The sequence below is a fragment of the Pelophylax lessonae genome, assembly GCF_965119305.1.
Source record: "Pelophylax lessonae genome assembly, chromosome: 3".
In the NCBI taxonomy this organism is placed as follows: Eukaryota; Metazoa; Chordata; class Amphibia; order Anura; family Ranidae; genus Pelophylax; species Pelophylax lessonae.
In genome coordinates this window covers 472,198,443-472,221,585 of record NC_138770.1, presented here as the reverse complement: position 1 = coordinate 472,221,585, position 23,143 = coordinate 472,198,443, and the positions used below count along the sequence as shown (strand labels likewise).

Genomic DNA, 23,143 nt, shown 5'->3' with positions numbered 1-23,143 from the left:
TTCACATTCTGCTATATAACATTCTCAAAAAATCAAATTTTTCTAACATTTTAGGCCAATTTGTTTTCTGCTACATATGTTTGGTAAATAAAATTGCAATTGGGATTTTTTTTACCAAAAATAGCAATAGTACCAACTACGGGAAAGATTTTTATTGTTTTTTTTGTTTTGTTTTTTTACTAGTAATGGTGGCCATCTGCGATTTTTAGCAGGACTGCGACATTGCGGCAGACAGATCGGACCCCTAACTGACATTTTTGACACTTTTGGGGGGACCAGTGACATTACTACATTAATCAGTGCTAAAAATTTGCAGTGTTACTGTAATGATGACACTGGCAGGGAAGGGGAACATTGTGGGTGTTCAAGGGGTTAAATGTGAGCCTAGGGGAGTGATTCTAACTGTGGGGGGCGTGGCTTGGGAAATGATCATAGAGACCTGTGATCCTATATAGAAGGATCACAGGGGCTCTATGATCATTCCAGGGAGAAGAACAGTCAGCTGTGTTTCTCTCTCAGTGGTGAACGATCACGGGTGTCAGGCGGCAATCGGAGCCACCTGACCCATGCATCGGCTTCCTCGCTGCCGAGTGGGGGTGGGAGCACGGCGGTGGCAGTGCGCTCTCACCCCATAGCTGCTGTTTGATAACACTCTGCCAGGGCCAAAACCTTTATTTCATTATCGCAAAATGCGACTCCCGGTGGTATTAATTAGTGCTGAGCATGTTACTTAAAAAAAGTAATTAGTTATAGTTACTAGTTACTTCTCACAAAAAAGTAACTGAGTTAGTAACCGAGTTACATCATTAAAAAAGTAACTGAGTTACATCATTACCTACTTCAAAACAGTGCACTTTCAACCCCATCCTGCCCAGGCCAATTTTCAGCTTTCAGCACTGTCACACTTTGAATGACAATTGCGCGGTCATGCTACACTGTACCGATATGACATTTTTTGCATTTTTTCACACAAATAGAGCTTTCTTTTGGTGGTATTTAATCACTGCTGGGTTTTTTATTTCTTACAAAAAAAAAAAAAATTCTTTTTTGTCAGTAAATTTTGAAAATAAGTAATTTTTCTCCATTCACTAATGTGCACTGATGAGGCGGCACTGATGGGCACTGATATACTGCACTGATGGGCACTGATGAGGTGGCACTGATGAGGTACTAATATGTCGCACTGATAGGTGGCACTGATGAGCACTGAAAGGCGGCACTGAAAGGCAGCACTGATGGACACTGAGAGGTGGCACTGATGGGCACTGATAGGCGGCACTGACAAGCACTGACAGGCGGCACTGATGCTCACTGATGGACGGCACTGATGGGCAGGCACTGACTGGCAACACTATGGGCACTGATTATGGGCACTGTGGGCACTGATGGTGGGAACTGTGGGCACTGTTTTTGAGTTTTTCTAGTAATTACTGTAATCAAGGCACTGATGATCACTGCCCTCATTTGACGGCGGGCGGGAAGTGGTTAAAAAAGTAACTAATTACCAGGGAAAGTAACTATTGCGATACTTTAAAAAAAAATCAAATATGTCAAAGAACTTGAATGCCCCCAATATTAAATATGTTAAATGAATGAAATGGAGACTAAATAAAATCAATTCTTATTTTATAACATTGTACACTAATCTACACTATTTTAATGTTGCACTACTCTGCCTCTGGTTGGTTGGCAAACAATGGTAATGTACCCTAATCCAATCATCATCAGGTGTGGTTGTCTACCACCCCCAACACACACACACACACCAATCATCATCAGTTATGTGTCCTGTCCCACCCCACCCACCACCGAAGCAACAGTGCACAATGGGAGTTATTTCCCGGGGTGACACTTCCTGTGTGTAGTTATGACAAGTCTACAGCGCTGGCACACTAATCCATGTCCTCCCTAGGATGAAAGCAAAGATACTCACATTTCCAAAAGTCCCTCTGGTGCTGGCATAAGCTCCTCTGTGGCAGTTTTCAGGCCTCTTCAGTGGTCAGTTTGGAATCACTTCACTACTGCGCATGCGTGGGAGTTAATCATCCCGACACACAAGATCAGGCCAGCCGCTGTAGACTTGCGCAGCTCAGCTTAAATTTTTGGGATTGCTTTGATAAGATGTCATTTATTGCAGAAGACACATTGCATGTCTTTTCTGCAATAAATGCCTGCCTGCTCACACTGACAGGTACAGAAGGAGGGGGCAGCACCTTGGAGAGACAAGTCTGATAGCATTTTGACGCCCATGACAACACCTGACAGGTGTCCTAATCCAGATAGAGCGTATCTTTTTGCAACCACGGAAGACCAAGAATGATGGGACTGGAAGACTTAGGAAGGATCCTAGGAAGGAGATCTCCCCATGATGTAGAACACAGATGTGCATAACTACGGAGATGGTTCGGAACCGCAGGGGGTCTAAAGGTCAAGGTAGAGCTATCAACTACTGATACAGAGAAGAGCATTGCCAAGGGAATGAGAGGAATGCCCAATTCAGCAACCAAGGACTGTTAGAAAAAAATTCCTGACTGCCTCAGGGTCCACATATGTAGATATGAGTTCAGGGCCCAATGAATGGAGACAGATATGAGGAATCAAGGAAAGGTGGCGGAATTCAAGTTCAGGTAAAGATCACCTCCCTCTGAGCAACCTAGAACTGAGAATTTTCCTGGGTGAACAGAGCAGGCATTACATTCAGTGGAGCACAGGGGAACATCTAAGGTCTTTTAGACCCTAGCTGTCTCATTAAAGAAAACCTGTCACCACAAAAATCATCATATATATATATATATATATATATATATATATATATATATATATATAAAGTTTTATTAAACTGTAAAAAAGTCACACCCAAGCACATAAAATCCCCCCCCAAATGTTTTTTAGACCCCCCCCCACCCACATATACGCATGTCTGAACCTAAACACACGCATCGGGGGCACTTACACATGAAATCATTGATTGGGATACACATGTTACATATAACCCATGGGTTTGAACTGGATGGACTTGTGTCTTTTTTCAACCTCACTAACTATGTAACTATGTAACCCTGCATCCCTTTGTGAGAGTAATATTTTGAGCACCAGACCACCTCTGTAATGCTAAACTGATGACCTATAGGGGGCTTTTAACGCGTGTCTGTAGAAAACATAGGGTACTGAAATTGTCGCCATTTCAGGGGCACACACAAATTTAAGGTTTGACATGTTGGGTATCTATTTACTTGATGCAAAATTATCTTTTATATTTTACCAAAAAATTGGGTAATTTTATTGTATTTGAGTGCCCTAAAATTAACTAGGGTATTTTACTGAAATTTTGCATGTACCAGACCTTTGCAAAATCGTGTCCCATAAAATAATGGAACTACTGCTATTTTATTCTTTAGGGTGTCTGCTTTCAGAAAATATATAATGTTTTGGGGGTTTTATGCAATCTTTAGGCCTAAAATGACTTTTTAAACATTGCAAAAATCTCAAAAATGGCTCTGGCAGCGAAAGGGTTAATATGTCATCATTTACCCACAATATAAGGCATAGCTCAAGTTTCAGACTACGAGATCACTCTTGTTGCATGAGCCATGTTTGCCTAATTGCATGGGTTCTTCTGATGCCGGCATAGTTGCAGAGATGGGTTGTTGAAGAGCTTTGTATAGGTGCTAAACAACCTACTGGGGGGTTATCTCCAGATCTCAGTCCCTGAAGCAGACATCGATTTGGATTTGGATGCTAAGGGCAATCAAATCATTCAGGGTGGAGGGTATGGTTCTACCAGCTAGTTTGTACTTAATACAATCTGCTAAGCCCTGGCAAAACGTTGTAGTAAGAGCCTCATTATTCCATGCTAATTCTGAGGCCAAAGTCCAAAACTGAACCGTGTATTGATCAACAGTCATGCTTTCTTGACGGAGCCGAAGAAGTGCTCCAGCAGCAGATGAGGACCTGCCTGACATATAGAAGGTCTGACGCAAAGCTCCCAAGGTGATAATATTAATAAACAAGCTGCGCTAAGTAAATAAAACATATGTGATCAATCATAAATCACTAATGATAAAGTGAATGTGATCATACTGACATAAATCGCAACTAATATTAGACAAAAATTGTGATCAAATAATCAAATATGTGATCAGAAAATGTGCACAATTGATAAATAATCTAAAGTCCAAAATAATAAAGAAAAAATACATAGTGTACTGAATAAATAAGTGCAATAAATGAATAAAGTCTCTGCTAGAGTCCAAGAGCGCAGTAAAGGATGTGATATGGAATGAAATTCGAATATGAAATCCACCACAGGTGTCAAACCTCCACCGATATAAAAGCTGCTTACCAGAACCTGGTAAAATGACGGCTGTAAAATCCGACAGGAGACACTCAAAGGCTTCACACAGACACTGAGGGATGGCCAGTTGTCCCAATAATATCACCCTGGGACCTGCTCTATGCCGCTAATACGCCAGATGCGCCACCATCATGCAACACAAAATAAGAGCTCCATAGCGTAAAACTATTAAGTAAATTTATTAGTAAAAAAGTATTACACTCACATAAATATGCAGAGTAATGCGCTGTGAACAAACAAGACGCCGGCCGGTTGGCTATTCCGCCTATCCTTCCTGGAATGTAGGGGTGACGTCAGCACGCTGCGATTCGATGCGTTTCGTCAGAGCTGACGTTATCAAAGCTCATAGATTGAGCAAACTGTCAGGTTTCTATGGTAGTGACCCCTTGTAAAAGCCAACTTGGGGTTCCCCAGGGTGCAGAGTCTAAGCCCCAGCCTGCTCCTTTACCAGGGCCCTTGATGATGGGGATGGACCTGCAGCAAATTTAAACCAGGTTTTTGACCCTCAGGTATGCCCAGCTGACAATACAGAGACCACTCATGTATGCAGAGTACAGATGGCAGGAGACAGAGGATCCTGGAAATAAGTTGGGGGGTAGGTGGCAGGCGAGCAAAAATGGTAGACAAAGCCGGGGTCGGTACACGGGGAATTAGACACTGAAAAATACTAGGCAAACAGGAGTTTAGAAAACTAGAAAAATGCTCAGGCTATGTGGGCTGCACTGAGCATGTCTTATTTAGGGAAGCAAACTCGGAGGGGGCCCAGGAAGGGAAAGAAATGTAAATCCACATTGGAGAAAGCGACTCCCGTAGGTGAAGCCAGCAGCACATATGAATGGAATCAAAGATCTTCAAAGAACCACTGCAGGCTAAACCGTGACATATAGTTCAGTAAATAAGGATCACTCTGGGACAGGAAGTTTTTTGGCAGACTCACTGGGCCAAAATATAGAAGAAAAGTCCAAATAAAAAAGGAAATTTCTCTTACGTCCTCCGACAGTCGCCGCCCACTCACAAGTCTTCACCAATGGGTATTGACCTTTGCTCCGCAGGAGTAGCTAGGCACAAGATTTGTTAATAACAAAAGCTTTTAGCATAGACACACCCCTAGCGGCTGTCCCCTTAGTCAATACCTCCCTGCACTAGCATTCCCAACCCAGTTTGATCTTGAAAAGCTTAGGAGTAGCAGGCTTTCCTGTGCTGGGGCTTCAGTCTCAGCCTTCTACCCTTTTTTTCTTTTTTCTTTTCTTTACTAGCTGTTATTTTGTCAGCTTTAGTTAGGGATCTTCGGATGAAGATGATCATGCGGAGCTGGGTCTCGGACTGGCCGCCCTGGATCCCAGGGCTGAGGGCCAGATGGATCCCCAGCCTGCAATCGAGCGTTCAGCTACGGTTCGCCCTGGCGCGATGAACGACCCATCCCTGTTCGCTGCAGGGATGCTGCCTGTGAGGTGGCTACCTCACTGGACGCCATTCTGTGGTCTCGTGCTGCAGTCCACAGCGTCCTGGCTGCGGCACTCCCTGTCATCCTGATAGCGGTTTGTCGCTGGAGACGGCTCCCCACGCCATTCGGTACGGTAAGCACCTTCTGTGTGGGGACCATCTGTGTGGGTGTCAGTCTGTGGCTGTGTGTAACCCCATGTCTGTGTGAAATGCGGGCTCCCTGTCAGATCCCTGTATGGGTTTGCATGCCTTTGTGGGCTGCGAGGGGGGGGGCCCTCCCGCTCTGCTGTGAGTTCTGTCTGGGGCAGAGATGGGTGCAGACATGCTTGAGGGGCGGCCGCTGTTGCGGCCCGCCATTTTTTTGCCAAAATGCTATGGACGGCCCTGTCCCTGTACAGGGCTGTGTTTTGGCGCCACTCACCGCCATTTTGGCGGGCCACGCTCGTTCGAGCACATGTCGGTGCCATTTTCTTGTAGCCTCTATCCCTCAGCCGAGCGGCCATTTTTGCGGAGCCTTCATAGGCTATATAAGTCAGCCGGTTATTGCATCACTTCCTCTTTCTCTGGAACAGCGATCGGTGGCAGCAGCCTGTTTGTGCTCTCTCCAGGTTTTTCCTTCATTGTCCTGTCATTCCTTGCTCAGTGTTCTCTATCCCTGCGGGATCGGTGCATACAGTAGTGTACGGTGGGCTGCGCTCGCCGTGGTGTTAAAGGGCAAGTACCTTTTTTCCTTTCATTGCTGTGGACATGGATTCTCAGGATAGCAAGTTTCCCCCCGCCCTGGTGGGGGACCAGGGGGCTGCTGCACCCCCCGAGGGGGCTGATCTGGCCACGGTAGTGGCGTCATTAGTTTCTCAGATGCATGTGCTGATGGCTGAACGATCCGCAAAAAGGGCCAGGTTATCCATTTCCTCTGATTCAGAGGGCGATGTGGCTGCTGTGGCTGGCGTGCCCTTCTCAGGGTCTCGCTCATCTCTGGACCTTATGGGGTCTGAGGGGGAGGCGGAGGTGGAAGGGGTTGATGTTTCTCCCCCTGGCTCGCCTGAAGAGCTTGCACTCATGGATGAGCTGATTGCCTCCATTAAGGATACGTTGCACCTGGAGGATAAGCCCACTCCTCCTGCTTGGGTGTCCTCTTTTGGGACGCAAAGAACCTGCAAATCAGCGCAGGTTTTTCCCTGCCCTGCAGAATTTCATCATACTGTTAATGAGCAGTGGCGCAATTTAAAGAAGCCCTTTACAGTGCCGAATAAGTTTAAACTGCTTTATCCATTTGCGCCCTCCACCGACGAGCGTTGGTGTGTGGCGCCTCAGGTGGATCACGCGGTAGCCGTTTTAAACAAAGCTACTGCGGTTCCTTCTGAGGATACCCCGGTCTCCCGGGACCCTACGGACAGGAGGTTAGAGTCTCTTGCCCGTCATGCCTATATGGTTGCTGGTTCTATGCTAAAACCTATTTCTCTTACGTCCTCCGACAGTCGCCGCCCACTTCATATTCATCACCAATGGGGTTATGTCCTTTATTCCGTAGGAGTAGCTAGGCAATAGAATATGTTAGTACAAAGACTTTTAACATATCCCACCCCCAGGGGGTGGTCCCCTCAGTACATAACCCTCCACTTCCTGTATCCAACTCAGTTTCATTTGTCTAGCTGTCAGGAGTAGCTGGAAGTTTCTGTGCTGGGGCACCTTGTCTCAGCTCTCTTTCCTTTCTTTGGATTTTATTTGAGTTTTTTTCTCTCTTTCTTGTTAGCTGTTACTTTACCAGCGTTAGTTAGTTCTTCGGAAGAAGAGGATCATGCGGGCTGCGTCTCGGGCTGACCCCCCTGGTAGCAGGCTGTGGGTCAGTGGCTTCTCAGCCCGCCATCGAGCGTTCAGTCAGGTATCGCTCCTGAGTTATCTGAACGACCCATCCCTGTGCCGTGCAGGGATGCTAGGTGAGGTGGCTACCTCACCGGACGCTGTGCGGTTTCTCAACCCACCTTCTGATGCGTCCTGGATGCGACTCTCCCTGCCTCATGTGCAGCGGTTTGTTCGCCTGTGCGGGTCCCCCACGCCATGTAAGAGGTAAGTGCATTTATGTGGGGACCTGTCTGTCTGGGGGGTGTCAGTCTGGGACTGTGTACCTTGCCCTGTGTTCACACTATTACGTTTTCCCTATCTCTCACATTGCATGCTGTGGGCTGCAGGAGGGGGGGCTGGCTGCACTCTGTGTCAGTTTTCTGTCTGTGTGAACGGCTGTGTGCTGTGGGGCTTGAGTTTCTCATGCTTGGGGCACATTACAGCGCCGCTGCGGCGGTTTACCATGTTCCCTTTTTGGGCAGATGGTGTGTTTTACTTCACCCTCATGGGGTGTGGGAGCGGCGGTTTCGGCGCCAAAACGGCGCCATTTTGGCTGCGATCGCTCCGGCCGCATGTTTTACATGCATGGCGGCCATTTTCTTGTAGCCTCCATAGGCTTTAATGGAGCGCCCTGTATGCCAGCACTTCCTTTCCTTCAGGAGCACCGCAGGCAGCAGCAGCAGCACACTCTACAGGTTCATTTCTCTCTATTCCCTGTATCCTACCTTGGTATACTTGTCCCTGTGGGGGTCCCTTGTGTGGGGTGCTTAGTGTGAGTGGGCTACGATCGCAGCGCTCTCTTAAAGGGGCGGTCACCCATTTATTTTTGCTACTACAGGGGCATGGATTCTCAGGAATGCTAGTTTCCTGCCAATTTGGTGGGAAGCCGGGGGACTGCGGTTTCCCCCCCCCCGGGGGGGATTTGGCTGCGATTGTGGCTAGCCTTGCGACTCAGGTGCAAATGCTGGTGGCTGCTCAATCCTCTAAAAGGCCCAGAGTTTCAATTTCCTCTGATTCAGAGGGTGATGGTACTGGGGCTGCTGTGGCAGAGATCTCCTTATCGGGGTCTCGTTCCTCCCTGGACCTTATAGGGTCAGAAATGGAGGCTGAGGTAGAGGGGGTTGATAATTCTCCCCCTGGCTCGTCTGAAGAGCTTGCATTCAAATTGGTTGCTTCTATCAAGCAAACTCTGCGTTTGGAGGAGGACGCATGTCCTCCAGCTGCCTTGGCGGCTTATGGGACGCAGAAAAGGCGCAAATCATCGCAGATGTTTCCATGCACTGATGATTTTCAGCGCGCTGTGAAAGAACGATGGCGTAATATCCGCAAACCTTTTGCTGTACCAAGTAGGTTTAAGCTGCGCTATCCTTTTACGCCCGCTACTGATGGGCGTTGGTGTGTCCCCCATCCGGTGGACCATGCGTTAGCAGTTTTGAACAAGTCCACTGCGATTCCTGCTGAAGACACCCCGGTGTTCCGGGATGCCACGGACAAGAGGATGGAGTCCCTTGCCCGTCGTTCCTGTTCTATTATGGGTTCTATGTTGAAAGCTTTATTTGCTTCACTTATGGCGGCCCAGGCGGTCGCGAGCTGGACGCAGGTGCTTAGGCGTGTCCTGGTGGCTGATTCTGCCCCCCCAGGCGACTTTGGATATGGTGGATCAAATCCACCAGGGTGTCATGTATTTGTGTGATGCGGACCTGGATATGGTTCCGTTGGCTGCACGTGTACACAGTGTGGCGGTGTTATCTCGCCGCCCGGTTTGGTTGAAGTGTTGGTCTGTGGATCAATCTTCACGTAAGACCTTGGCCAGTCTGCCTTTTGATGGTTCTCGCCTTTTTGGCGAATCCCTGGATGCCCTAATTAAAGGGGTCACGGGGGGTAAGAGCACGCTCTTACCTCAATCCCACGAGACTAAGACGGCTCCTGGAAAAAAGAATGCCTTCTTTCGGCCCCCTCAGGGGTCCTTTCGTGCCTTTCGGTCACACTTTGGGGCAGCCGTCCATGGGTCAAGGCTCCCGCCAGAAGCCGTGGGCAGGTAAGCAAAAGTCCGGCCAATCCGGTTCTGCGGCCCACAACAGTGCGGCCTGAAGGGGCGCCCTCACCCAATTCACAGGAAATCGTTCGATCTGGCTACTAGATCGAGTTTCTCTCTCGGCCGGAGAGCAGATTTTTTCCCTCAAGTCTTCTGTTATCCCCGGAGCATTTGCGGGACCTGCATCTAGCGGTGCAGGTCCTGAAAGCTCAGGGAATGGTGGTCCCGGTGCCTCATCGGGACAGATTTCGAGGGTTCTATTCCAATCTGCTCACCGTGCCCAGGAAGGAGGGCAAGGTGCGTCCGATTCTGGACTTGAAGGCGCTGAACCGCTTTGTGCGGGTGCGCAAGTTCCGCATGGAATCCCTGCGGTCGGTGGTGGCTGCCCTGGTTCCGGGGGAGTTCATGGCTTCCATCGACTTGAAGGATGCGTATCTTCACATCCCGATTTTCGAGGGTCACCAGAGGTGCCTTCGATTCGCCATAGCGGAAGATCATTACCAATTTGTGGCGTTGCCTTTTGGTCTCGCCTCGGCTCAGAGGGTGTTCACCAAAGTGCTGGCACCGGTTCTGGCTTTGTTGAGGGCCCAGGGCATTTCGGTTCTGGGGTATCTGGACGATATTCTGGTTCGGTCTGCGACCAGCCAGAGTCTGGAGAAGGATCTGTCCATCACGTTGCAGACTCTGCAGGAGTTTGGTTGGACGATCAACTTTCCAAAGTCGACATTGTGCCCATAGGTTCGGATTTCTTACCTGGGTATGATTCTGGACTCTGTCCAGGCGAAGGTCTTCCTGCCGGAAGAAAAACTCGCAGCTCTTCAGGAGGCAGTCAGGTCCCTCAGGGACGTTCCATCTCCGTCCATTCGGACGTGCATGCGGTGTCTGGGATTGATGGTCTCGGCTTTCGAGGCGATTCCCTTCGCCCAGTTTCACACACGGGATCTCCAAGCGGAGATATTGTCCAAGTGGGACGGGCGTCCGCAGTCTCTGGATCTCCAGATGTCATTGAGTTCTCACACCAGAAGGGATCTTCTGTGGTGGCTTCAATCCCCCTCAGTATCGGGGGGCAAGTCTTTTCGTCCCCTTTCATGGTCGGTGATCACCACGGACGCCAGCCTGTCTGGCTGGGGTGGTGTTCTGGGCGTTCTGTCCGCCCAGGGTGTTTGGTCGACGGAGGAATCCTCCCTTCCGATCAACGTTCTGGAACTGCGAGCGATACTCCTCTGTCTTCGTCGTTGGACGGACAATCTTCACGGCTACCCGGTTCGGGTGCAGACGGACAATGCCACGGCGGTGGCTTACATCAATCACCAAGGGGGCACCAGGAGTGCCCGGGCGGCTCGTGAAGTGGCCGCGATTCTGTCTTGGGCCGAGACGCATGTCCCGGCAATATCGGCAGTTCACATTCCGGGGGTGGAAATTTGGCAGGCGGTTTATCTGAGCCGCCGGACCCTGGACCAGGGGGAATGGTCCCTTCACCCGGCTGTCTTCCAGATGTTGTGCGCGAGGTGGGGTCTTCCGGAGGTAGACCTGCTCGCGTCTCGTCTGAACAACACAGTACCACGGTTCATGGCAAGGACGCGCGATCCTCGGGCAGACGCGTCGGACGCGTTGGTTGCCCCGTGGCTTCAGTACCAACTGATGTATGCGTTCCCACCGATTCAATTGCTGTCCGGGTTCCTTCGCGGAACCGACCACGGTGATTCTTGTGGCACCGGACTGGCCTCGCCGGTCCTGGTACGCAGACCTCGTAAATCTGGCAATCGACGCCCCGTGGCGTCTGCCTCTTCGAGAAGATCTTCTGTCGCAAGGACCGATCTTCCATCCTGCTTTACAGTCGCTGGCTTTGACGGCCTGGCTGTTGAAACCGAGGTCCTGAAGAACAGGGGTCTTTCCCCTGAGGTCATTCACACCTTAATAAATGCGAGGAAGTCTTCCTCGGGGAAGGTTTATTACCGTACTTGGAAGGCGTATTTTGCCTGGTGCGAATCCAGAGGTTTCTCTCCTGACACTTATTCGGTGTCTAGGGTGTTGCCCTTCCTTCAGACGTGACCAGCGTCTGGCGCTGGCCACGATCAAGGGTCAGGTGTCTGCTTTGGCCGTTCTTTTTCAACGGCCTGTGGCATCTGATTCTTTGGTTAGCACTTTTGTGCAGGGGGTACGTCATCTGATCCCTCCTAGGGGGACCCTCTTCCCCCTTGGGACTTGAATCTAGTTCTATCAGTATTGCAGCATGCTCCTTTTGAAAGGATCAGGGAGATCTCGCTGTCTTTGTTATCCAAGAAGGTCGCCTTTTTGGTGGCTATCACCTCGGCTCGTCGAGTGTCGGGGCTGGCAGCCTTGTCCTGCAAGTCTCTGTATCTGGTTGTGCATTTGGACAAGGTGGTCTTGCGACCTAACCCTTCTTTTCTTCCAAAAAGGGTTTCGGACTTTCATCTCAATGTGGACATTGTCCTACCTTCGCTTTGCGCGAAGCCGAAGCATCCAACGGAGGTGTTGCTTCACTCCTTGGATGTTGTCCGGGCGATTAGAGTCTATCTCAAATCGACTGAGTCTTTTCGCAAGTCGGATGCCTTGTTTGTCCTTCCGGAAGGTCCTCGGAAGGGCATGGCGGCGTCGGCTTCTACAATCGCCAAATGGATCAGACAGACCATTGATCAGGCCTATGTTTTGAAGGGGAAAGTTCCCCCTGTACCTGTGAAGGCGCACTCTACCAGATCTCTGAGTACGTCTTGGGCCTGTCGTCATGGGGCCTCTGTGGCCCAGGTGTGTAAGGCGGCGACTTGGTCGACCGTACACACTTTCACGATATTCTACAGAGTAGATGTTCAGGCATCGGCTGATGCTTCCTTTGGCCGCAAGGTTCTTAGTGCGGCAGTTCCCTAGAACCCTTGTTACGGGTTCTTTGGCTTTTTGGGATATTTGTTTTTTCCCTGGGTTTTCTTGCTCCTGTTGAGCGAGTGTTTTGTTCTTATGCCCAACTGGTTTCCTTCCTTTGGTAAGGTTCCTTTCTCTGATGGGGAGACGGCGTTGCCTTGGGCGCGGCTGCGTTCTTCCCACCCCTCATGTTTACACTGCTTTGGGACATCCCCATTGGTGATGAATATGAAGTGGGCGGCGACTGTCGGAGGACGTAAGAGAAAACGGAATTTTTGTAAAATCTTACCTGTAAAATTCCTTTCTCTGAGTCCTCCGACAGTCGCCGCCCCCGCCCCTCTTTTGGGGTTTTGATGTACTCTCTACTGCTATTCCACTGAAACTGAGTTGGATACAGGAAGTGGAGGGTTATGTACTGAGGGGACCACCCCCTGGGGGTGGGATATGTTAAAAGTCTTTGTACTAACATATTCTATTGCCTAGCTACTCCTACGGAATAAAGGACATAACCCCATTGGTGATGAATATGAAGTGGGCGGCGACTGTCGGAGGACTCAGAGAAAGGAATTTTACAGGTAAGATTTTACAAAAATTCCGTTTTTTGCTTCGGTTATGGCGGCCCAGGCGGTTGCCGATTGGACGAAGGTGCTCAGGCGCACCCTGGTGGCTGATTCGGCTCCGCCTACCACGTTGGCTATGGTGGATCAAATCCATCAAGGAGTCATATACTTGTGTGATGCGGACTTGAATTTAGCTCCTTTGGCTGCACGCCTGTCTAGTGTGGCAGTGCTTAACCGTCGCCTGATATGGCTGAAAAGTTGGTCGGTCGACCAATCTTCTCGCAAGACGTTGGCGGATTTTCCCTACGTGGGATCTCGCCTTTTTGGCGAGGCTTTGGATACTCTGATTAAAGGAGTTACGGGGGGCAAGAGTACTCTCTTACCCCAGAATCCCAAGCAAAAATCTTTCCGTGGCAAACAGAATTCCTCGTTTAGGCCCTCTCAGGGGTCCTTTCGTTCCTTTCGGTCGCAATCCAAGGGCAAGCCCTTCAAAGGCCAAGGCTCCCAGAAGAAGCCGTGGGCGGGTAAGCAAAAATCCGGCCAGTCCGGTTCGACAACCCACGCCACTTCCGCCTGAAGGGGCGCCCTCACCCGTTTCTGGGGTGGGGGCACGTCTGCGCGGTTTCCTCCAACCTTGGCTGATCCGCATTCAGGACAGATGGGTTCAGGAAATCGTTCGATCTGGTTACAAGATCGAATTTCTCTCTCGGCCGGCGGGCAGATTTTTTCCCTCAAATCTTCAGCTGTCTCCGAAGCGCTTGCAGGATCTGCACCTGGCGGTGCGGGACCTGCGGGCCCAAGGAGTGGTGGTTCCGGTGCCTCATCGGGACAGATTTCGGGGGTTTTACTCCAATCTGTTCACTGTGCCCAGAAAGGAGGGCAAGGTGCGTCCGATTCTAGATTTGAAAGCTCTGAACCGCTTTGTGCGGGTTCGCAAGTTCCGCATGGAATCCCTGCGCTCAGTGGTGGCTGCCCTGAGTCCGGGGGAGTTCATGGCCTCCATCGATCTAAAGGATGCGTACCTACACATCCCTATCTTTGAGGGTCATCAAAGGTACCTTCGATTCACCATTGCGGAGGACCACTACCAATTCGTGGCGTTACCTTTCGGTCTCGCTTCGGCTCCGCGGGTTTTTACCAAGGTGCTGGCGCCGGTCCTGGCCCTGTTACGGGCACAGGGCATTGCCGTCTTGGGGTATCTAGACGATCGCCTTATAAGGTCAAATGCCAGCCAGAGCCTGCTGACCGACCTGTCCACCACGGTGCAGACGCATTCCGAAGTCGACTCTGTGTCCTTCGGTTCGCCTTCCCTATTTGCGGATGGTTCTGGACTCTGTTCAGGCGAAGGTTTTCCTACCGGAGGACAAGCTCCGGACGCTTCAGGACGAGGTCAGGGCCCTCAGGGACAACCTAAGCTCGTCCCTACGGTCATGCATGAGATGTCTGGGGTTGATGGTCTCGGCCTTCGAGGCGATCCCCTTTGCCCAGTTTCACACGCGGGGTCTCCAGGCGGAGATTCTTGCCAAGTGGGACGGGCGTCCGCAGTCCTTGGATCTGCGGATCTCGTTGAGTCACCGCACCAGAAGGAGTCTTCTGTGGTGGCTCCAGTCCCCGACGGTGTCGGGGGCAAGTCTTTCCGTCCGTTATTGTGGACCGGAGTCACCACAGATGCCAGCCTGTCGGGCTGGGGTGGTGTCCTGGGCGTTCTGTCCGCCCAGGGAACTTGGTCGGTGGAGGAGTCCTCCCTTCCGATCAACATTCTGGAATTGCGAGCGATAAAGCTTTGCCTTCTGCATTGGTCGGAACGGCTTCAGGGCCGTCCGGTTCGGGTTCAGACGGACAATGCCACCGCGGTGGCCTACATCAACCATCAAGGGGGCACCAGGAGTGCCCGAGCGGCTCGGGAAGTGGCCGACATTCTGTCTTGGGCCGAGACGCACGTCCCGGCGATAACGGCAGTTCACATTCTGGGGGTGGAGAACTGGCAGGCGGATTATCTGAGTCGCCAGACCCTGGACCAGGGAGAATGGTCCCTTCACCCGGATGTCTTCCAGATGTAATGCGCGAAGTGGGGTTCCCCAGATGTGGACCTGTTCGCGTCTCGTCTAAACAACAAGGTGGAAAGGTTCGTGGCAAGGACGCGCGATCCTCAGGCGGACGCCTTGGACGCGTTAGTGGCGCCCTGGCATCAGTATCGTCTGATGTATGCCTTTCCACCGATTCAGCTGCTGTCCAGGCTCCTTCGCAGGTTAGCCTCAGAACCGCATACGGTGATTCTGGTGGCACCAGACTGGCCTCGCCGGTCTTGGTACGCAGACCTCGTCAATCTGGCAGTCGACGCTCCGTGGCGCCTGCCGCTTCGGAAAGACCTTCTGTCTCGAGGGCCGATATTCCATCCTGCTTTACAGTCGCTGGCTTTAACGGCCTGGCTGTTGAAAGCCAGGTCCTGAAGGATAGGGGTCTCTCCCCTGAGGTCATTCCCACTTTGATCAAGGCTAGAAAAGCCTCTTCAGGGAAGATTTACTACCGTACTTGGAAAGCATACTTTGCCTGGTGTGAGTCCAGGGGGTATTCCCCTCGCTCATACTCGGTGTCAAGAGTGTTGGCTTTCCTCCAAACTGGTGTGGACCAGCATTTGGCGCTGGCCACGATAAAGGGCCAGATTTCTGCGCTGGCTGTTCTTTTTCAGCGCCCTGTGGCGTCAAATTCCTTGATTCGCACCTTTGTTCAGGGGGTGCGACATTTGGCCCCTCCTAGGAGGGGAACCTTTGCCTCCATGGGACTTGAACCTAGTTCTGTCCGTGTTACAACATGCTCCCTTTGAGAAGATCAGGGAGACCTCGTTGCCTCTGTTGTCCAAAAAGGTGGCTTTTTTGGTGGCGATCACTTCGGCTCGCAGGGTGTCGGAGCTGGCGGCTTTGTCCTGCAGCTCTCCCTACCTGGTGATTCACAAGGATAAGGTGGTCTTGCGACCTGTTCCGTCCTTTCTTCCGAAAGTGGTCTTGGATTTTCACCTCAATGAAGACATTGTCTTGCCTTCGCTCTGCGCGAAACCAAAACATCCGAAGGAGGTTGCCTTGCATTCCTTGGATGTTGTCCGGGCGATCAGGGTTTACCTGTCGTCCACTAAGTCTTTTCGCAAGTCGGACTCCCTCTTTGTCCTTCCTGAGGGTCCTCGGAAGGGCATGGCGGCGACGCCTGCGACCATCGCCAAATGGATCAGACAGACCATTGTGCAAGCCTATGCCTTGAAGGAGAGGGTTCCACCCTTCCCGGTGAAAGCGCACTCTACCAGGTCTTTGAGTAAGTCTTGGGCTTTCCGGCATCAGGCTTCTGTGGCCCAGGTGTGTAAGGCGGCCACTTGGTCGTCCGTTCACACCTTCTCGAAGTTTTATAAGGTGGATGTTCAGGCATCGGCCGATGCCTCCTTTGGCCGTAAAGTTCTCAGTGCGGCAGTGCCTTAGAGACCCTTGTTTTTGGGTCCTTGGCTGTTGGGGTGTTTTACCCCTGGGTTACTTGTTTTCCTGGGTTGTTGCTCCTGTTGAGCACGTTTTCCTGTTGCCCAGTTGGTTCTCTTACTATGGTAAGGTTCCTTTCTCTGATGTGGGTACTGCGTTGCTTGATATGCGGCTGCGTCTCCCACCCCTCATGTCTACACTGCTTTGGGACATCCCATTGGTGAAGACTTGTGAGTGGGCGGCGACTGTCGGAGGACGTAAGAGAAAACAGAATTTTTGTAAAATCTTACCGTAAAATTCCTTTCTCTGAGTCCTCTAACAGTCGCCGCCCCCCGCCCCTCTTTTGGGGTTTTTGTGTACTCTTACTGCTATGCTACCAAACTGAGTTGGGAATGCTGGTGCAGGGAGGTGTTGACTAAGGGGACAGCCACTAGGGGTGTGTCTATGCTAAAAGCTTTTGTTATTAACAAATCTTGTGCCTAGCTACTCCTGCGGAGCAAAGGTCAATACCCATTGGTGAAGACTTGTGAGTGGGCGGCGACTGTCGGAGGACTCAGAGAAAGGAATTTTACGGTAAGATTTTACAAAAATTCCGTTTTGTAGAGTCACCACATCTGAGGACTGGTGAGCTGCAATATATACATTTTTATTTTTGGGTTTGAATACACTTTAATGTACAGATCCCTTTTTTTTATTTGCATGTTTTGTTATTTGTTCATGTTTATTATGCATTATTGGTTTAAGATAAATGCACATTACTTTATTTCATGTTCATTTTACATTATTTTTTAATTAAATATATCCTTTACAACTGCGTATTGATCTTACAGCGGACCTTGAAAATTTGACTGCTGTAGAACGCATCACATTTCTTCAGGAGAAGCTTCAAGAACTTCGCAAACACTACCTTTCATTGAAATCTGAAGTAGCCTCTATTGACAGAAGAAGAAAGCATTCTAAAAAGAAGGAAAGGGAAGGTATGTTTGTCTTCAGAATATTATGACCCAGATTCAGTATTATTGCACAATATGGTAGTCTTGTGCAGAATTGCTTATTTCCCATGATTAGCTGCTATAGTGATAAGCATGAACAGTAGTTACAAACCTTTATGCATCTACATAAATACCTTCATTTGGTGAATTTATACAACCTGAGTATTCGTTGACTTGTTAGATTACTAACTTACTCTTGGTTTTAGGTATTATGGCACCCAAGCCAAGCACACGGATTTTTGCCTTCTAACAAGGCGCCATGTGGAGAGCCAGTATTTATTATAAAAACACCTGAAATGGTGTGTATATACAGTATATTGTCACAGGACAGTCTTTTCAGAACTGACCTGTGCTGGTGTCTGCACCTGTCCTTGCTTCAAATATATCTCTGCATTATCAATCTGTTTCTCATCTGGCTTCATACCTGCTGTGGCTTTCTCTTCCCTGTGTAAGGAACTCCTTTCCTTGAAACTTCTGTTGTTTCCACCTGCCGGAGTGCTTAGGCGCTGCTGTGCTCCATTTACTCTTTTATAATGAGTAGTGCAGCTGTGCACTACTTTATGATGTAATGTCTGTAAAAACTATTTAAACCTGCTCAGTACAATTTGAAAGTGTAATTTGAAATTGCCTAAGCAAAGACTTCTCTCTGTGACTTTATTCCGAGGTGCCAGTACCCATGACCTTCCTGTTGTTTTCCAGTTTCTGATTTCTGTTGTAAAGAAAGTTTTTTTTAACTTTATGCATTAAGATAAAAAAAACCACCTGTGTGCCGCAGCACCCCCTCGGCCTCCCGAATGCTTACCTGAGGTCCCTCTCTGGTCAGCGATGTCCCCTAGTATCTAAGCCATCCGAGATGCTCCCTCCTAATTGGCTGAGACACAGCAGTGGCGTCATTGGGTGCCACGGCTGTCAATCAGAGTCAGCTAGCCAATCAGGAAAGAGCGGGTGCGGGGCGGAGCTCCATGTCTGAATGGACACAGGGAGCTGTGACTCTGCTCGGGTGCCCCTATAGCAAGCTGCTTGCTGTGGGGGCACTGAACAGGAGGGAGGGGCCAGGATCACAGAAGAGGGACCCAAGAAGAGGAAGATCCAGGCTGCTCTGTGCAAATCCATTGCAACAGAGCAGATAATTATAACATGTTAACCACTTAAGCGCCGGAAGATTTTACCCCCTTCCTGACCAGACCCCTTTTTTCAACTTGGCACTTCATGACTTTAACTGACAATTGCGCGGTCATGCAATGCTGTACCCAAACAAAATTTATGTCCTTTTTTTCCCACAAACAGAGCTTTCTTTTGGTGGTATTTGATCACCTCTGCGCTTTTTATTTTTTGCGATATTAATAAAAGAGCGAAAATTTTGAGGAAAAAATTACATTTTTATAGTTACATAGTAGGTGAGGTTGAATAAAGACAATAGTCCATCCAGTTCAACCTGTGTAGGTGTGTGTGGCTGTAATCATCTCACATAGCCCTTAATGTCCTGATCCTTGAGATGTAAGTCTAAGAGTCTTTTGAAAGCCACCATACTACCCGCAGAAACCACCTCTTGTGGTAGAGAATTCCACAATCTTGTAGCCCTAACAGTAAAGAACCCTCCTCGTTGCCTGAGGTTAAAATGCTTCTCCTCTAATCGCATTGTATGTCCTCGAGTCCTCATGCAATTCCTTCGAATGAACATTTTTTTTTCTAAGCTGAGATCCCCATTAAGATATTTATAAATTGCTATCATGTCCCCCCGCAGACGTCTCTTCTCCAGGGAGAATAAATCGAGCGATTGCAGCCGCTCTTCATAGTTAAGGTCCTCCAACCCCCTAATCAGTTTAGTTGCCCTTCTCTGGACTCTCTCCAGCTCCAACACATCCCTCCTGAGGACTGGCGACCAGAACTAGACAGAATACTCCAGATGCGGTCGGACCAGAGTTTTATAAAGTGGAAGGATTATAGTCTTATCTCTGGAATACATCCCTTTCTTTATGCATGCTAATATTCTGCTGGCTTTGGCAGCTGCCGCTTGACATTGCATGCTGTTGCCTAATCTATTATCAACCAAGACTCCCAGATCTTTCTCCATTTTTGATTCCCCCAAGGGTTCCCCTCCTAATGTGTATTGTGTTTTTATGTTTTTAGTCCCCAAGTGCAAAACCTTACACTTCTCCACGTTAAACCTCATTTGCCATGTCGTTGCCCACTCCGTTATTTTGTCCAGGTCATTCTGTAGGATATCTGCTTCATGCTGTGTAGTTATTGCCCTGGCCAATTTTGTGTCATCTGCAAAAACTGATAACGAACTACTGATCCCGTCCTCAATGCTGTTTATGAATAAATTGAACAAGGTTGGTTCCAGGACTGAGCCCTGGGGCACCCCGCTTACTACCTCAGACCAGTCTGAGTAAGCGCTGTTTATTACCACCCTTTGAACACGCCCTTTTAGCCAGTTCCGTATCCAAGAGCAAATCCTGCTGTCGATACCTGCAGACCTTATATTATAAATTAAGCGCTTGTGGGGAACTGTATCAAACGCCTTAGCGAAATCCAAGTACACCACATCCACTGATCTGCCCCTATCTAGCTCACAGCTCACCTCCTCGTAGAATGTTAAGAGATTGGTTTGACAAGAACGCCCATTTGTAAACCCGTGCTGATTACTACTGATGATGTTGTTGTCTTTAGCATACTCTACGATATAGTCCCTTATCATCCCCTCCAGAAGTTTACATATTATTGATGTCAAACTGACAGGCCTATAATTTCCCGGGACATGCCTTGCCCCTTTTTGAATATCAGAATCATGTTAGCCTTCCTCCAATCCCCTGGTACATCTCCTGTCCTAATACTGTCAGCAAAGATCAGGAACAGTGGTCTAGATATAACCTTACTGAGTTCCTTGAGTACTCTCGGATGTACGCCATCCGGGCCTGGTGATTTGTTTGTGTTAAGTTTATCCAGCCTTTCCCTGATTTCACCCTCTGTTAGCCATAGTGGCAAGTCCTGTGTATTACTACTAACCATACAGTCATGGTCAGTGTACCCCTCCTTTTCCTGTGTAAAGATTGACGAGAAAAAAGCATTCAGCACAGTTGCTTTTTCAGTGTCCTCTGTAACCATCCTCCCATCATCGTTAATTATGTGTGCAATATGCTCTGCTCTAGTTTTTTTGCTGTTGATATATTTAAAGAATTTCTTTGGGTTTTTTTTACTATCCTCCGCTATTTGTCTCTCAAAGTTGATTTTAGCCATCTTGATTTCTTGTTTACTTTTCTTATTTGCCTCCTTGTATTGCTCGAAAGCCGATACTGTGCCCTCTGATTTATATTTCTTGAAGGCCAATTTTTTTCCCCTAATAAGTTTTTTAACGCTACGGTTTAGCCAGCCAGGTTTGGCTTTGTCTCTTCTAAATTTATTTCCCATAGGAATGCACTGCAAGATGCATTTGCTTAATATGTTCCTAAAGCATTCCCATTTTTCCTCTGTGGTCAGTGATCCCAGGGTTTGGTCCCAGTTTACCCTTTCCATCAATGAGTACAATTTTGGAAAGTTTGCCCTTCTGAAGTTTAGGGTTCTTATGTTCCCTACTTGCCGTGTTATATTGTTATTTACACTAAATGTGATCATCCTGTGATCGCTAGAGCCCAGGTTGTCCTGGACTCCTACCTCCGAGATTATGTCTGGGTCATTAGTGATCAATAGATCCAGGACTGCGTTTTCTCTAGTCGGAGAGTCCACCAACTGTGACATGTAGTTGTCCTGTAACGTTTCCATGAATAGACGGGCCTTCTGTGAGTGTGCAGTTCCCTCATCCCAGTCAATGTCGGGATAATTGAAGTCCCCCAATATGATGACTGATCCCAATCTTGCCACTTTACCCAAAAGTGGTAAAAATTCCAGCTCTACCTCCTTTTCAACTTTGTCTTTTAAAAAATATCCAATATACTCAATTTATGTCATATTTTTTGGCCAAAATGTATTTAGCTACATGTCTTTGACAAAAAAAATTTAAATGAGCGTATTTTTATTGGTTTGCGCAAAAGTTATAGCGTCTACAAAGTATGGTGTAAATACTGAAATTTACGCAGCTTTAATTTATGACTGCCTGTCTCATTTCATTAAGTGCTAAAATGGCAGGGCAGTACAACCCCCCCCCCCCCAAACTACCACTTTTTGGAAAGTAGATATCCTAAGGAATGTCCTGAGAGGCATGTTGAGCTCATTGAATTTTTTTTTTTTTTGTCACAGGTGTTTGAAAAATTACAAAAATATATATATATTTTTTTTTACACAAAGTTTTTATTGAAATGATATATTGCTCACACATGCCATGGGTATATGTGTAATTACACCCCAAAATATATTCTGCTGCTACTCCTGAGTGGATTCCACATATGTGAGACTTTTTGGGAGCCTAGTAGTGTACGGGAGCCCGAAAACCAATCCCCACCATCAGAATTTCAAAGGGCATACATTTTTCATTGCATTTTCTCACTACCTATAACGGTTTAGGAGGCCCTGAAATGTCAAGATACCACAACCCCCCCCCCCCAAATGACCCCATTTTGGAAAGTAGACACCCCAAGCTGTTTGCTGAGAGGCATGGTGAGTCCATGGAATATTTTATATTTTGCCACAAGTTTTGGGAAAATTACAATTTTTATTTTTTATTTTTTTTAACACAAAGTTGTCACTAAAAGATAAATTTCTCACACGTGACATGGGTATATGTGGAATGACACCCCAAAATACATTCTGCCGCTTCTCCTGAGTATGGGGATACCCCTTGTGTGAGACTTTTTGGGAGCCTAGCTGTGTACGGGACCCCGAAAATCAATCACCATCTTCAGCTTTTCTAATGGCGTAAATTTTTGATTTTACTCCTGACTACCCATCACAGGTTCGGAGGCCCTGAAATTTCAAGATAGCACAACCCCCCCCCCCCCAAATGACCCCATTTTGGAAAGTAGACACCCCAAGCTATTTTCAGAGAGGCATGGTGAGTCCATGGAATATTTTATATTTTCCCACAAGTTTCTGGAAAATTACATTTTTTTTTTTTTTTTAACACAAAGTTGTCACTAAATTAAAAATTGCTCACACATGCCATGGGTATATGTGGAATGACACCCCAAAATACATTCTACTGCTTCCCCTGAGTACAGGGATACCACATCTGTGAGACCCTAGCTGTGTACAGGACCGCAAAACCCAATCACCACTTTTAGGTTTTCTAATGGCGTAAATTGTGCATTTCACCTCTGCACTATCTGTCACAGTTTCGGAGGCCCTAAAGTTCCAAGATAGCACAAAACCACCCCAAATGACCCCATTTTGGAAAGTAGACACCCCAAGCTATTTGCTGAGGGCCACGGTGAGTCCATGGAATATTTTATATTTTGCCACAAGTTACGGGAAATATATATATATATATATATTTTTTTTTTTTTACACAAAGTTGTCACTAAATGATATATTGCTCACACATATGGGAGAGATAGAGCTGCTCAGGTGTGTCAGTCTGACCTGGTGCTGGTAAGACCCGTCATCCGGATGAAGTGCAAAGAAGTAGTAGAACCGCACTCAGGTAGATG

General features: G+C 48.3%; 1 protein-coding gene across 2 annotated transcripts in view; it reads left to right on the top strand.

The window, feature by feature from the left end:
* LOC309549293 (AT-rich interactive domain-containing protein 4B-like) overlaps positions 1 to 23,143 on the top strand; it is a 239,794-nt gene that overhangs the window by 139,402 nt on the left and 77,249 nt on the right. For both annotated transcript variants that reach the window (XM_082249444.1, XM_082249443.1), the window contains one exon: positions 17,400 to 17,546. In XM_082249444.1, coding sequence (XP_082105570.1) covers positions 17,400 to 17,546 — 147 coding nt within the window. The remainder of the gene's footprint in view (positions 1 to 17,399; positions 17,547 to 23,143) is intronic.